Source organism: Hypanus sabinus, chromosome 12 (assembly GCF_030144855.1).
Source record: "Hypanus sabinus isolate sHypSab1 chromosome 12, sHypSab1.hap1, whole genome shotgun sequence".
NCBI classification, from domain to species: Eukaryota; Metazoa; Chordata; class Chondrichthyes; order Myliobatiformes; family Dasyatidae; genus Hypanus; species Hypanus sabinus.
In genome coordinates, this window is record NC_082717.1 from 25,463,817 (window position 1) to 25,479,139 (window position 15,323).

Genomic DNA, 15,323 nt, shown 5'->3' on the forward strand with positions numbered 1-15,323 from the left:
TTCACAATTCATCTTTATTTATTTATTTATTTATTTATCTATCTATCTATTTATTGTTTATTTTATTTTGTATTATAACTTATGTCTTGCACTGTGCTGTTGTCACAAAATATCAGATTTCACGACATACTGTATGCTATTGATAATAAGCCCGATTCTGAGTGCCGCTAATGTGTTCACAAATCCCTGAAATTCACTGGCTGAAGAGGCTAATGTTCTCTTCCCAACCAGCACTCCCATCTCTGAGACCTTGGCTACACTCAGATAGATACATTGGGAAGCCATCTGAAAATGTGTTTTTTCTCTTTATAAGGAATTCTTTAGGCCAAGTTTTATAAAAACAACTCTCCCAATAATGAGCCTCACACATAGGGAGAAGATCCAACACATAGTGCTTTTGGACCCTGAGATGAAACGAAATGGTGAACATGGCTGTGATGTGCATTCTCAGCAAACAAAGCCAGACATTAATGCCAAAATGCTTTAGGATATTCTTTTTAATGCAGTATTGCAAAAGTTCTTTATTAAATTTGCTGTTTACTGATATCAGCATTACTGAATGCGGAAAAAGACTGCCATAATTTTTTTGTTACCACACTGTTGTGTAAACAGCTGCAGAAATACACTCAGTGGCCGCTTTATTGGGTACCTCCTGTGGTGTATGTTTGTGGTCTTCTGCTGCTGTAGCCCGTGCACTTCAAAGTTTAATGTGTTGTGCCTTCTGACATGTTCTTCTGTGCACCACTGTTGTCAAGCATGGTTGAATTACTGTTGTCTCCCAGTCAGCTTGAACCAGTCTGGCCATTCTCCTCTGATCTCTCTCATTCACAAGTTATTTTCCCCCACAGAACTACCTCTCACTGGATTTTTTTGGGTTTTTTTTTGCACCATTCTCTGTAAACTCTAGAGATCGTTTTGTGTGAGAATTCCAGGAGATCTGCAATTTCTGAGATATTCAGAACAACCTGTGTGAAACCAACAATCATTCCATGGTCAAAGTCACTTAGTTCACTCCTTCCTAACTTGGATGTTTGGTCTGGGCAGCAACTGAACCTCTTGATTACTTATGCACGTTTTAATACATTGAGTTGCTGCCCCATGATTGGCTGATAAGATATTTGCATTACTTGCCAATGGAATAACAAAAGGCAAATTAAATTGGTAAATTATGAATCTGATTTAATCACCGGCCAATATTATACATGGCATTTTAAATTCAAAGATGATTTTCTTTGCTTTTTTCCACTGCTCCCACACTTATCCCGTAACTCCAGTGTATTATTAAAGGCTTGTCAGGTGCAGACAAAACAGAATTTTGAACATGTACCTTTTTTTTAGCCTGGAGCAGCTCCTGATAGGCACTGGAACGTAGGAAACGAGGGTAGGAATCACTTTTCATCAGTTTGTAAATGTGCTCCTAAAACAACAAGATATTAGCTGTAAACTTAAGTAGGCTCTATCATGTAGCACACGTATAGTAAAGGCTAACAGTGAGAACATATTGTAAGAATACAAGAAAATAGGATCCTCTTTGTCCCTCAAGACTGTCCCACAATTCTCAATGATCCTGGCTGATCTGCCTCAATTTCAGCTCCTCATATCATCAATTTTCTGATATTCAAAGTGGTGCCGCACAGTACAGGCCCTTCAGCCCATGATGTCTTTATCTAACTTTGTTACATAACTTCAGTAAAGTAGCCTCCATAACCTCCAGGTGCTTCATTTTTATCCCACGTTCTAAAGCTGTCAAGATTGGTGGGTAAGTTGGCCACTGTAAATGACCCTCAGTATGTAGGGCATTAGAGTGAAAGATTTAAGAAGTACCTTTGTGGTAACTTCTTCAAGCAGCATGTGGTGTGCGTATGGATTGAGCTCCCAGAGAAGATGGTTGAGGCAAGTAGAACAATATGGGTGGCTCAGTAGCACAGTGTTTAGTACAGCACTTTTCAGTGCTGGCAATTGAAATATTGGGATTCAATTCCTGCTGCTACCTGTAAGGAGGTTGTGTGTTCACCCCGTTTTCTCTGAGTGCTCCCATTTCCAAAGGCATACACGTAGTCAGGCAAATATGAAAAAATCTTCAGATGCTGGAAATCCAAATCAACACACATAAAATGATGCAGGAACTCAGCAAACCAGGCAGCATCTATGGAGAAGAGTAAACAGTCAACGCTTTGGGCTGAGACCCTTCCCGATCCTGATGAGGGGATCTTGGCCCAAAACGTCAGCTGTTTTGTCTTTTCCATAGACGCTGCCTGGCTTGGTGAGTTGCCCCAGCATTTTGTGTGTGTTACATATGGTTAAAGTTAGGGTTAGCAAGTCGTGGCCAGAAGCATGACAGCACTTATGGTCTGCTCCCAGCACATTTTGTATTGTATTTATCATCCCGCATGTGACACATTTCATTGTATGTTTCAATGTACGTGTGAAATTTAAAGCTAATCTCTCTTTAAATCCCCTTTTTAGAAAAACAACTTTACAAAAAAAAATTTGGATAAGTACGTGGGAGCATTCGGAGGAAACCCATATTGTCAAACTCTGCACATTCAAGACCCAAGGTTTCCATTGTATCCAGGTTTAATAGATCCCTAAAACAACATCGATACCAGCTGTTCCACTGTGTTGCCTCTTCTGCTTCTTCTTAACCTTTGATTGATCATCCTCTCAGTTTTGGAGTACTTCATGGGTCAGGTGACACTCTGTGGGCAAAGGAGTAAATTGGCAATCTACTCACGGGCCCGTGAAATGGCTGCAGAAAGATCTCAGAAGAGACACTTATGGTGATTCATCTTTTGATTGCTAAGAAAGGGGAAGATGGATGATGGCATTTACTGACCCCACTTAAATAATCTATGCTCTACTATCATTTCCCTTCTTGTAGAAAATGTGCAGTTTCATGATGCAGATAAGAAGATTATTTATAGGTTATGAGTAATCCAGTAATAGCCACATGCCTTCATTCACTGCATGATGCCTATTTTCCCTGGACACATGCAGCTTACATCAATGTACATTTCCTGCAGCAATTCTAAAAATAATGTGCACTTTTTACCTCAGTGATGTAAATTGCTCACCTGAGCATCTTCAAATGCATATCTTCCTGGGTCCTTCACATTTTGTGTGGTCTTATCATAGCTTTTGGAATCTACATTTATGGCACTGGGGGCTCCTGGGGCTAGAAACTCCAGCCAGATTTCCTGAACACGAGATGGCACCTCACGAATGGGCCTCTTCTTCAGGTCCAGGACAGCTAACCAGAACCTGTTCAAATGTTAAAAAAGTATTCTGTTATTAGGGCTTGCATTGCTATGAGTTAGCAAATGTTAGCTAATGTGATACTGTGAGAAACCCGAGCGGGAGTAGGCCTTTCAGCCTTTCAAGTTAGAGTCATAGAGCACGATAACCCAGAATCAGACCCTTCTGCTCATCTAGTCCTTGTTAAACTATTATTCTCTCTTGTCTCATCGACATGAACCTGGACCATAGTCCTCCATACCCCTCACATCCATGTACTCATCTAAACTTCTCTGGAGTGTTGAAATTGAACCCACATCCACCATTTCTGCCAACAGCTCGATCCATACTTTCACCACCCTTCAAGTGAAGAAGTGCTCCCCTTCAACATTTCACCTTTCACCCTTAACCCATGCCCTCTAGTTCTAGTTCCAAACAATCCTGGTTGATTATCCACCTCAGTACCTTGTTCCCGCCCTTTCCTCATATCGCCGGATCACTTCAGCATTAAGCAATAAATTTACTCACTTTATATTGACTTAGCTTCCAGTGCCTTCTGTGGTAGGAAATTCCACAGGTGAAAAAAAACTTTTGATTCCAGCTGTAAATCATATCCTGATGCTGTGGCCCCAGTCCTGGATTCCCCACCTACTGAGACCATCCTCTTTCTGCTTAGTCTGCATTGGCCTGTTGGATTTTATATGTTTTTACAAGATTCCTTCTCACAAAAACCTACAAAACTATAACAGGTCAAACAGGATAGAATCTCATTCATTTTTTCCACTGAATATAAACCTAACAGACTCAGTCTTTCCTCAGATGTCATTCTAGCAAATGAGAAGAGAAACAGACAGAGATAGTAAGCTTGATGAGATAATTGCTGTGAAGACCTAGCTGAAGATGTACCTTTATGTAATTTCAGGCAAAAGCTAAAGCCCATCACCTAACTGAGAAAACATCAGGGTGTCCTGAAATAGCACAAGAGACTAGGAGAAGGATCCCAATGATGGCCATGGAATGTCACAGACACTTGTACAGTAACTGTAACACTTATACAGTTTTGAGTTTATAATCTAGATAGTATAGTAATGAATTTGGACTGAGATGGAACAAGAGAGAAAACATAAGTTAAAAGATAATCAGCAATATGTTGTGAGGAAGTGACCACAGAACATAGGACCATTAAGACATAGGGGCAGAATTAAGCCAGTTTGCCCACTGAGTCTGTACTGCAAACAGTCAGTATGGGTGTTGTATGTTGTTCAAGAAGAGCATCAACTCTTATCAGATAATTTTCTGATCAAGAGATGCTTCATCTGTGTACCAGTAGTTAGTTTGCAAATTATGTATATGTGATCAAGAAATAAAATGTACTGAAAATGCTGCATAGCAGGGAAAGCCTTGATTTGACTCAACTTCCAGCTTGCCTAATCACATGTACTTGCCCCAGACGCATGCTCCTTTATTTCCTTTCAACTGCCTGCTCAGCTAATCTATTCTTAAACAACAATTCGGTATCTACTTAAATTATTAATTCCAGACATGTATTTTGTGGTTTTAGGACCAGCTGCTAAAGTCATTCTCCTGCTTCCTATCCAAAGTAGTTCATGTTTAATATTGTATCCAATTTTTTGGCCATATATATTTCACCTTCAAGGTAATAAAATTCCCCAAAGGACTTCACTGGAGTGAAATTAAACAAAAATGACTGGAAACAGTCTGTTTCTATGTCTACATTACTCTATTTGCATTATTTAATATTTTTCTATTAAAAACAGGGCTTCTGTGGTTTCAAACTGGTATTAATGTTCTGTCTCGACTTGAAGAGGAAAAGAGGTGACTTGATAGAGGTGTGTAAATTAATAAGAGGCATAGATCAAGTGGACAGTGAACACCTTCATTATTTTCAAATATACCTCAAAAAGCACAGTAGGTTTCTGTAACGTAATTTATTTCATGATGCTTGCGTGCTCTCTTCTTAGCTCTTACTACTTTGTGGGAAAATTTTAGTCTGATTAACTCACTAGAACACAGGACAGTGCAGACCCTTTGGTCCATGATGTTGTATCAACATATTACCGACTCTAAGATCAATCTAACCCTTCCCTCCCATATAGTCCTCATTCTTATATCATCCTTGTGCTTATCTAAATGCCCCTAAAATATTTGCCTCTATAACTACCCATGGCAGCACATACCATGCACCTACCACAGTGTAAAAAACTTATCTCTCACATCCCTCCTATACGTTCCTCCGAAAACCTTAAAATGCCCTCTCTTGTATCAACCGTTTCCACCCTGAGAACAAAAAAAAGTGTTGGCTTGATCTATGCTTCCTATCAAATCTCTTATCTATGCCAGCTCTATCAAATGACGACTCATCTTCCTTCACTTTGAAGAGAAAAAACACTAGCACGCTTAACCTATATTTCTTTAGTTTTATTTAGCAACACAGTATGGAGTTGGCCCTGCTGGGAATATGACAACTGCCCCAGCAACCCCACAACCCTGATTAACCCTAACCTAATCATGGGACAATTTACAATCACCAGTTAACCCACCCAGTTCAAATTTGAACTGTGGAAGGAAATGGGAGCAGCCCAGGGAAAACCTATGCATTCTATGGCAAGGATGTATAGAAATTCCTTACAGAACAGTGCCAGAAGTTAACTCCAAATTCTGGAATGCCCCGAGCTGTAATAGTGCTGTGCTAACCGCCATGCTAGCGTGGTGCCCACAGTATCTTATCCTCAGAGGACATGCTCTCCAATCCAAGCAGTATCCTGTTAAGTCTCATCCACACCTTCTCTAACCCTTCCACGTCTTTCCTATAATGAGATGATCAGAAATGAACACAATATTCCAAGTGCGGTCTCAACAGAACTAATTCCTTTCAATTGTTTATTTTAGTATTTCTCACCTTGCTTTCAGTTGATTCTGGATTTATCATATTCCCAATCTTTTTGTCTTTTACAAACACCGGAATAATGAAAGTAGTAACTCATTCATCTATCATTAATTCATTATTTTCCATTCTCAGGATCTAAACTCCCATTGAATAAACATATCTTTACTGCTGGTCCAGGCAGTCAATCCCAATGAAGAAATTGTGAAGTCAGTAGATTCACCCCTTTGGAGTAGTTGTGAACATGCATGCACAAGCATTTTCTTTATTTCCTCTTAAGAATTCTGGAGCTACAGCTGGTACAAGTGAAGTTCCAGAGATTCTAATTTCAAACTACAGGGTGGAGGAGCCCAATAGATTCATGAAAATCCATTTCCAGCATTTCATCTCATGTAAGTAAAGGTGATATTGAAAAAACACTTGGTGCTTGATAATCAGAATCAGAATCAGGTTTAGTATCACCAGCATATTTCATGGAATTTGTTGACTTTGAGGCAGCTGTCAATGCAATACATAATAACAGAAAAAATGAGAATTACGGTAAAAAATAATATATAAAATAGTTAAATAAATAGTGCAAAAATAGAAATGAGGAAGTAGTGAAGTAGTGCTCATGGGTTCAAAGTCCATTCAAAAATAGGACAGCAGAGAGGAAGAAGCTGTTCCTGAATTGCTGAGTGTGTGCCTTCAGGCTCCTGTACTTCCTCCCTGATGGTAGCAATGAAAACAAGGCATGACCTGGGTGATTGGGGTCCTTAATGCTGGATGTCACCCTTTTGAGTCATCACTCCATTGACCCTACAATGCCAGTGCCCATGGTGGAGCTGACTAAGTTTAAATCTCTCTCCAGCTTATTTCGATCAACAATCCAGATTAGGCTAAATTGAACTTTATGAAAAACGTGCATTAGTAGCACAATGCTGTTGAATATGCAGTTGATATCAGCATAGGATTTCCATCAGTACAACAGAGTTACAAGCCATTCCGGCCATGATGCTGTGCTGAACTAAATAAACTAGTAATGAAGTGCCCAGTTAAACTGGCCCATTCTGCTTATATATTATCATAACCTTCCATTTCCTGGATATTCATGTGCCCATCTAAGAATCTCTTAAATGTCTCTATCATATTTGCCTTCACCTCTACTCCTGGCAGTCCAGCTCTGGCACCATTCGCTCTCTGTACAAAAAAAGACTTGCCCTCCTCTCAACTTGAATGCATGCCTTCTCATATTAGATATTTTGAGCATAGAAAAGAAGGTACCAACTATACCTTTCACAATATTAAATTTCTCTCAGGTTTCCCCTCAGCCTCTGCCACTCCAGAGAAAACAACACAGCTTTGCCCAACTTTACCTTACAGCACACGCCCTGTAATCCAGCAGCAGCCTGTAACCCTCATCTGTGTCCCCTTCAAAATCTTGACATCCTTCCTATAATGGAATGACCAGAACTGACTGTATTACTTCAGATGCAGCCAAACCAGAGTTAAATTTTATTTTATTGTTTTTTTTTGAGATATGGTGTGGAATTCGCTCTTCTGGCCCTTTGAGCCATGCCACGCAGTAATTTGCCGATTTAATTTGAGCCCAAACATGGGGCAATTTACAATGGTCAATTAACCTACCAACTGGTATGTCTTTGGACCACAGAGGAAACTGGAGCACCTGGAGGAAATTCATACGGTCACGGAGAGAACATACAAACTCCATACAGGCAGCACCGAGAATTGAACCTAGGTTGTATGCACTGTAAAGCATTGTGCTAACCACTATGCTACTGTGCCACTAAATCAAGCTGCAACAGAGGTAATTTAAGAAAGGCAAGCATACCATATGGATTCCTAACCATTCTATCAATGTGTGCAATCACTTTCAGGGAGGGTGGACATGGATCCCAATATCCCTCTGCATATCAGCACTGTACAGTGTACTGTATTGTCACTTTATATTTGATGACCCGAAGTGAACACTTCACATTTGGCTTGGTTAAACTTCTCCTGCCTTTTCTTTGCCCATGTTTGTAACTGATCTGTATCCCACAGTATCCTTTGGCAATTTTCCGCATTATCCACAACATCACCAGTCTTCGTATTGTCTGTAAACTTACTAACCCACCCATTCACATTTTCATGCAGTTCATTTATGCATAATCACAAGCAGCAGAGTTTGCAGTATGGATCCCTGTGGAGCACCACTAGCCACTGACCTCTAGACAGAATAAATTTCATTGACCACTGTATTGGCAATGCCGCTTCTGGTCCCAGAAGAAGAGGGCAATGGTTCTACATAGGTAGTTATCCTAATGTGATACACCCTCTGATCAATCCAATAATAATGTTCAAAAAAGTAGAAGAGATGTATTTGATCCTTTATTAGCAATGAGTAAAGCACACAGTCTTGAAGTGACGAAACTTATGGAATTAAAGCCAGCGATATTAAATGTCCTTAAAAAATTTCAAATGTAATTAAGCAAAGTTAGGCAGTCAACAAAAGATATGACACCTAACTGTCCCCAACTTTAAGTTGCCCAGAAAAAAGCATGACTATGTAACTAATCTCCTCACCCACACCCACATGACTAACTACTATAATGAACGTAATAAACATGCAACACAGAACACAATGCGGATAGAAAACAGATGCATGGCCACTTCCCTCTGTCTTCTATGACCAAGCCAGTTCTGAATTAAAATAGCCAATTCACTATGGATCCCATGCATATTAGTCTTCTCAGTGAGCCTACCATGAGGGGCCTTATCAAAATCCTTGCTAAAATCCATGTTGACATATCCACAGTTCGGTCACAGCCTGTCTCATCTGCAATCAAGTTAGTAAGATACGGCCTGCTGTGGATAAGGCATTGCTGACTTTCCCTAATGGCTTTTCAAAGGCTCATAATTCCTTCCCTAAGAATCCCTCCAATCGCTTTCCTACCAATGGTGTGAGACTCATTGTCTATAGTTTCCAGGATTATCCATATTTCCTTTTTGAATAACAAAAGAACATTAACTACTCACAAGTCCTCCAGGACCTCACTTGTGGCTAGAAAGACACAAAAGTCATCATCAAGTTCCCAACAATCGCATCCTATGCTTCTCTCAATAATCAAAGTTAAATACCATTCGGCCCTGGAGACTTCATGTAAGCTCTGAGAGGATTTTACTAGGGATAAACAGTTTTGATATTAGTTTGGTCACTTTCCCCTGGGAAGAATGCTGCTGTACATACCGGAGGTTCTCAGAACTGAACTCAGACTCCACAAATTTAAGAAACTGTTCACGGCCAACGGGATCTTTTAAAACTTCATCAATGCAGAAACCCCATCGCTTTACTCTCTGTCCGTATGGTTCCTTGCTGCAAACACAAGTGGTAAAGATTCTTAAGAGTTATTAACAACAGCAGCAAGTTGCACTTGTGCATTTGGGCTTCAAAAAACTACAAGCGTTAATAGGATCTTCAGTCAATGCGCTACCTTCGAAACAATAAATGCTTTTATAATTAGCCTTCAACAAAAACCATGGTGAAATGGATGATCTCATTCAATTTCTTCCTTTTAAAAATTAATACTTTTAAAAATAATTTATAATTACTATCTGATTTTTTAGTTTAGGATGAGATATTGTTGGTAAATCTGTATGTAGATGGATTGGATTTATAAATGTAATTTCAAACTGTTTCATATTCCTTATATTGACAAAAAATCCCAGCAAACAGGAAAGATAGCCAATGTACAGTAACTTAGTTTCATCATCTTGTCTCTTTCTACACATGGGTAAATGTTTAATTTCCAAATACCTATCCATTTTACTTTTAAAATGCATTTTGGAAACTGTTTCCTCCACTGCATCTACTGTGATCCGGCATTTCTGTATGAGAAGAATTCTCTGATTTCTCCCTCTGGATTTGTCATGCTGATCCTTATTTTATACCCTCTGGTTATGAACTCACTAACTAAATGGAGATATTTGTTTTCCCTTTTTTTCCCAAAGCCTTTCAACATTATGAATAACCTCTTGGATCTCCTCATAATCTTCAACGATGCATTGGAAATTCATTCTGGCTGCCAGTGTTAAGCAACATGAAACATTGAATTGAGTCAATGGAATTGAAAGCAGTATGCAGATACGATGGTACATCCTTTTTAGTCCTATAAAATCAGAATGGATTTCTAGGTGCTACCCATTTTCCAGCCTCATCCAGGTACTTTGGGTCTGGGAGAAGGAAAAAAAAAACTACCTTCTACCAACTGTGAAAACCAGTGTAGATTAATAATGCAGAATTCACGAGAGGAAGAAATCTGAAGGTTGATAACAAGACAACTTTTCCTGAACTCACCTATTTGTTTACATTGGCAAGATATTGGTGTTCATTCTCTTTTGGCTGTGGTAAATTGACACCAATTGAATGACATGCATAGAAAATCAGGGAATTGATCGAGAAAAAAATCATTACGAGGCTTCTTAACTGAAATCCTGTCATCAATTTTCCTCTGAGTTGTTCCCAATGACAAATTTTCTGCACAAACTGCAACGGCCATATTACTAATTCATTTACCACAGAGATGAAAATACTCTTTCCATAAAAGGCTTCCATGGACCTGAGGAAAACCTGATGTGCACTCTCTTCTGTGGAAAGGATGTGTCCTCATTCAGTCCCATGTCATGCAACATAAGTTTATCAAAGAAACAATTATCATAGTACAAACTACCTTGAGTAACAAACAGGGTCCATTTTTATAGATTTCATCTATTAAGTCAGAAAATTACTCAGAATGGTAACCATACTTCCACAATATTGTAATAAATGAAATTAAAAGCAGATGGGTAATTAGTAAATGTGGAGGGAGAGAGACAACTGCTTCTGCCACTCGTAGCAACAAGCAAATACTCTTATGTCAGACTTTTGAATTTAATAATATAATGGGAGCTTGCTTGTACATAGGTGTATCGATCAGTTAGATATTTATAACCTGGGGACAGCATTAAGGTGCATAATGTAGAGATGTAGAGATCATTGTCACTGATGCTTGGGCAGAGAATGTCGGCAAATTGTCTTTTTCCCGTGGAAAACTTTTAATTTGCATCTCTTTGATGACTCTCTATGGGGTTTACACCTTGATTTACTGTAAATGAAAAGTCTAGGTCACAGGTATGCACCTGTAAAATTCAGTTTGTAAAATGCTGAAGTGATGGTAATAAACTTCAATGAACATCTGGTAGTGGGTGCACTTCAGAGGCAGTAAAGTGAAGAGCATCCAGAACTGTGATTATTGTATGATGGTTGCTAATTGACCCAGAACGATCACTAGCACAATCTAACATGAATGAAATGGCTTTTACATGCAAATTATGTATTAAATGTGTTCACTTTCCAGGCAATTTTTAGAAAATAAATGAACCTGTTCGTATTTTGGTTCCTTTAAAGATTTATGTAACAAAATGTTAAACCTATTCATTAGATCTATTAAACTAAACAATCAACACTATTATGCCATTGATTAATAGACAAAATAAATGTCATTCTAGCAGCAAAATATACTGTCTTAATTTAACATCCTGTTTCTTGATACAATATCCTTTAATGTATTTTAATAAAATAATGCTTTTAAAATATTCTGGTTATAGGCATGATATAAGCTATGATTAAGGAACAATTGTTCCATTTAGTGTCGGAATGTTTAATTGAGGACGCAGAAATATTCAGAAAATTCTAACCAAGTTTTTAATGTACGGAGATATGACAGTGTAGAGATAGAGAGATACATGGAGGTAAACATATATCTTCGCTTTTAAGGACCATTACGTTATCCTTTGTATTAAACAAGTCCTTAAGGAAGTGGTCTAGGGAGCCTGTTGTTCTCCACACAGAAGATTGGCACAGACCCTTTATCCTTTAAACAGTGCAGCTACGCAATAACATTCCTGCAGCTATTGGAAGCTTTCCCTGTTATCTCAGAATCCATTTGATATTAAAATAGCAAACTGAAGTATCTGAATTTTGGAACCTTGGTGTCTCAACTTATCTAAACACACATTCCACAGAGACACTTCATGAGACAGCTCTGGATCTCAATCTGCCATGGGTGTCTTTTTCAAGATTAAGAGTTTCTGCTTTCCTTGAATTAAAAACTTTGTTACTTTCTTTTACAAATTTAGAGAAATTTAAGAAGATTTGATACCTTTTCGTCCTAATCTTTAACAAGATGCACTTAATAGAATTTAATATAGCAAGGAAAGTGGAGGCTAAAGATTCTTCAGCTATAGCAGTATTACAAGTAGTATGCAAAATAGAATTTAGAAAATCCAATGTCTGGGTCAATTAAACCAGATACATTTACTACTTAAGCTTCACTATATTTTAACCAATATTGAAAGTTCTTCATCAGGGGAAGGAAAAGGAAAGTAACAAAACTTTAGTTTTTAATGCCTCTGGTCTGAAGTAATCCACACAAAACAGTTAACTCAATATGATACAGCTGTAATTTGGTAATTCAACTGACTTTATAATATAACACCTGTCAATATCCTTGTTTGATGTAAGAGCACATGTTCCAGTGGAGGGCACTGGAGCGAGTATTTTTTAAAGTCAGATATGGAGGTCCATGCAATTGAACATTTACATCTGGTTCCTACGGATTTCACTCTAATTTAAGTCAATGGAAAACATTATGACCTGTTTGGATAGTGAAATGGATCAATATCACTTGCAGTCAATTTATTGAACTATCAAACATTTTCAAATGATACAGAACAAAGAAAACTTTAATGAATGGTAGTAAAAGTGCATAATTTACCACTTTGCATCAGTTCTTTTCTCTTGCTATCAGTAAGTATGAAATCCTAGCTCTAATGAGAACTCATATTCGAAGTAACTGAAAACATTTCAATGATTTCTATGTTGTTTAGAATGTGATACATGTATAAAAATCTATCTAGTAAGTATTCTAATGTTCATAGTTACCAGTGCAGTATAAAAATTGAAGTCTTTCCAAGCTAAAGGAGTCAACACAGACTGTCTCTGCTCAGCAGCAGTTTATCTAGTCGATGTGCAATACAGGGAATGACAAACAAACAAGCATTGTGTTGGAAAAGAATGCAGAAAGGCAAGGTATAATGTAAAACCAAAGGTTTCTTAAAACTTAGTTACTTATCTAACAACATTAAATTTATACAGCTCTTTTAAAACCTGATGCATTCAAGGGTAGACAGACTTTGGGCTACTCAGCCTATGGAATTTAAGGAATGCCTGCCATTTTTCAAGTAGAAGAAGCAAAGTAAAGACAGACCTTGCTTCCAGCTCCCAGAAGGAAATGTCATCAGACGTCCACGGGTTTGAAGGTTCAGGGCTTATGAGAAATGGATCAAATTCCATATACTGCTCTGTGTATCCTATCAGACTAAAATCAAAATAAACAGCTCATGAGATAAAAGCATCCTGCATGCGTGATTATCATACCAATTACTACAGTTTCTAAATAGAGGGTTAATTGGTCTTCAAATATAGCAATAAGAAATTCAAATGAAGATGACTGTTCCTGGAGTTTCTGTGAATATGACAGAAGAGACATTAAATCTTTTCTGCATGATACAGTATACAGCACAATATGTCTATGATTTGTGAATATTTTATCCATCTAACTTTGACGTGTTCAGACTGGCAAGTGTGGATCGGGTCAGGCTGTTTTCTGGACAGGGGGTACTTGGAAAGTGGGAGGCCTTCAAAAATGAGATTTTGAGAGAACAAAGTTTGTATGTTCCTGACAGAATAAAAAGTAAAGATAACAAATGTATGGGACCTTGGTTTTCAAGGGATTTTGAGGCCCCTGTAAAGAGAAAAAAGGAGATGCCTGGCAGGTATAGGCAAGTCAGAATAAATGAGGTGCTTATTCAATACAAGAAATGCAGGAGAACACTTCAAGTCAAGTCACTTTTATTGTCATTTCGACCATAAATGCTGGTACAGTACATAGTAAAAATGAGGCATTTTTCAGGACCATTGTGTTACATGACACAGTACAAAAAGTAGATTGAACTATGTAAAAAAAACACAGAGAAAGCTACACTAGACTACAGACCTACACTAGACTGCATAAAGTGCACAAAAACAGTGCAGGCATTACAATAAATAATAAACAGGACAATAGGGCAAGGTGTCAGTCTAGGCTTCGATATTGTATTGAGAAGTCTGATAGCTTGGGGGAAGAAACTGTTACAATAGTCTGGTCGTGAGAGCCCGAATGCTTTTCCCAGACAGCAGGAGGGAGAAGAGATTGTATGAGGGGTGCATAATGCTGTTTCTTTTGCGGATGCAGCAGGTAGTGCAAATGTCCATGATGGCGGGAAGAGAGACCCCAATAATCTTCTCAGCTAACCTCACTATCTGCTGCAGGGTCTTGCAATCCGAGATGGTGCAATTTCCGAACCGGGCAGTGATGCATCTGCTCAAGATGCTCTCAATACAAACCCTGTAGAATGTGATGAGGATGGTGGGGGTGGGGGGTGGGAGATGGACTTCCCTCAGCCTTCACAGAAAGTAGAGATACTGCTGGGCTTTCTTTGCTATGGAGCTGGTGATGAGGGACCAGGTGAGATTCTCCGCCAGGTGAACACCAAGAAACTTGGTGCTCTTAACGATCTCTACTGAGGAGCCGTCGATGTTCAGCGGGAAGTGGTTGCTCCGTGCCCTCCTGAAGTCAACAACCATCTCTTTTGTTTTGTTCACATTAAGAGACAGGTTGTTGGCTCTGCACCAGTCCGTTAGCCGCTGCACCTCCTCTCTGTAAGCTGACTCATCGATCTTGCTGATGAGGTCCACCATGGTCATGTCATCGGCGAACTTGATGATGTGGTTCGAGCTGTGTGTTGCAGCACAGTCATGGATCAGCAGAGTGAACAGCAGTGGACTGAGCACGCAGCCCTGGGTGGCCACCAAGCTCAGTGTGATGGTGTTGGAGATGCTGCTTCTGATCTGGACTGACTGAGTTCTCCCATTCAGGAAGTCTAGGATCCAGTTGCAGAGGGAGGTGTTCAGGCCCAGTAGGCTCAGCTTTCCAATCGGTTTCTGATGGATGATTGTGTTGAATGCGGAACTGGTCTACGAACAGCATCTGAACGGTATGTGTCTTTTTTGTCCAGGTGGGTTAGGGCCAGGTGGAGGGTGGTGGCAATGATGTCATCTGTTGAG

At 39.1% G+C, this 15,323-nt stretch overlaps 1 protein-coding gene across 1 annotated transcript in view; it reads right to left on the minus strand.

Moving 5' to 3' along the window:
* The window catches only part of LOC132403321 (regulator of G-protein signaling 7), a 469,317-nt gene that overhangs the window by 10,497 nt on the left and 443,497 nt on the right, over nt 1-15,323 (minus strand). The window contains exons 12-15 of the mRNA XM_059986772.1: nt 13,426-13,536; nt 9,369-9,494; nt 3,075-3,261; nt 1,328-1,417 (exon numbers count right to left, since the gene is read on the minus strand). Coding sequence (XP_059842755.1) covers nt 1,328-1,417; nt 3,075-3,261; nt 9,369-9,494; nt 13,426-13,536 — 514 coding nt within the window. The remainder of the gene's footprint in view (nt 1-1,327; nt 1,418-3,074; nt 3,262-9,368; nt 9,495-13,425; nt 13,537-15,323) is intronic.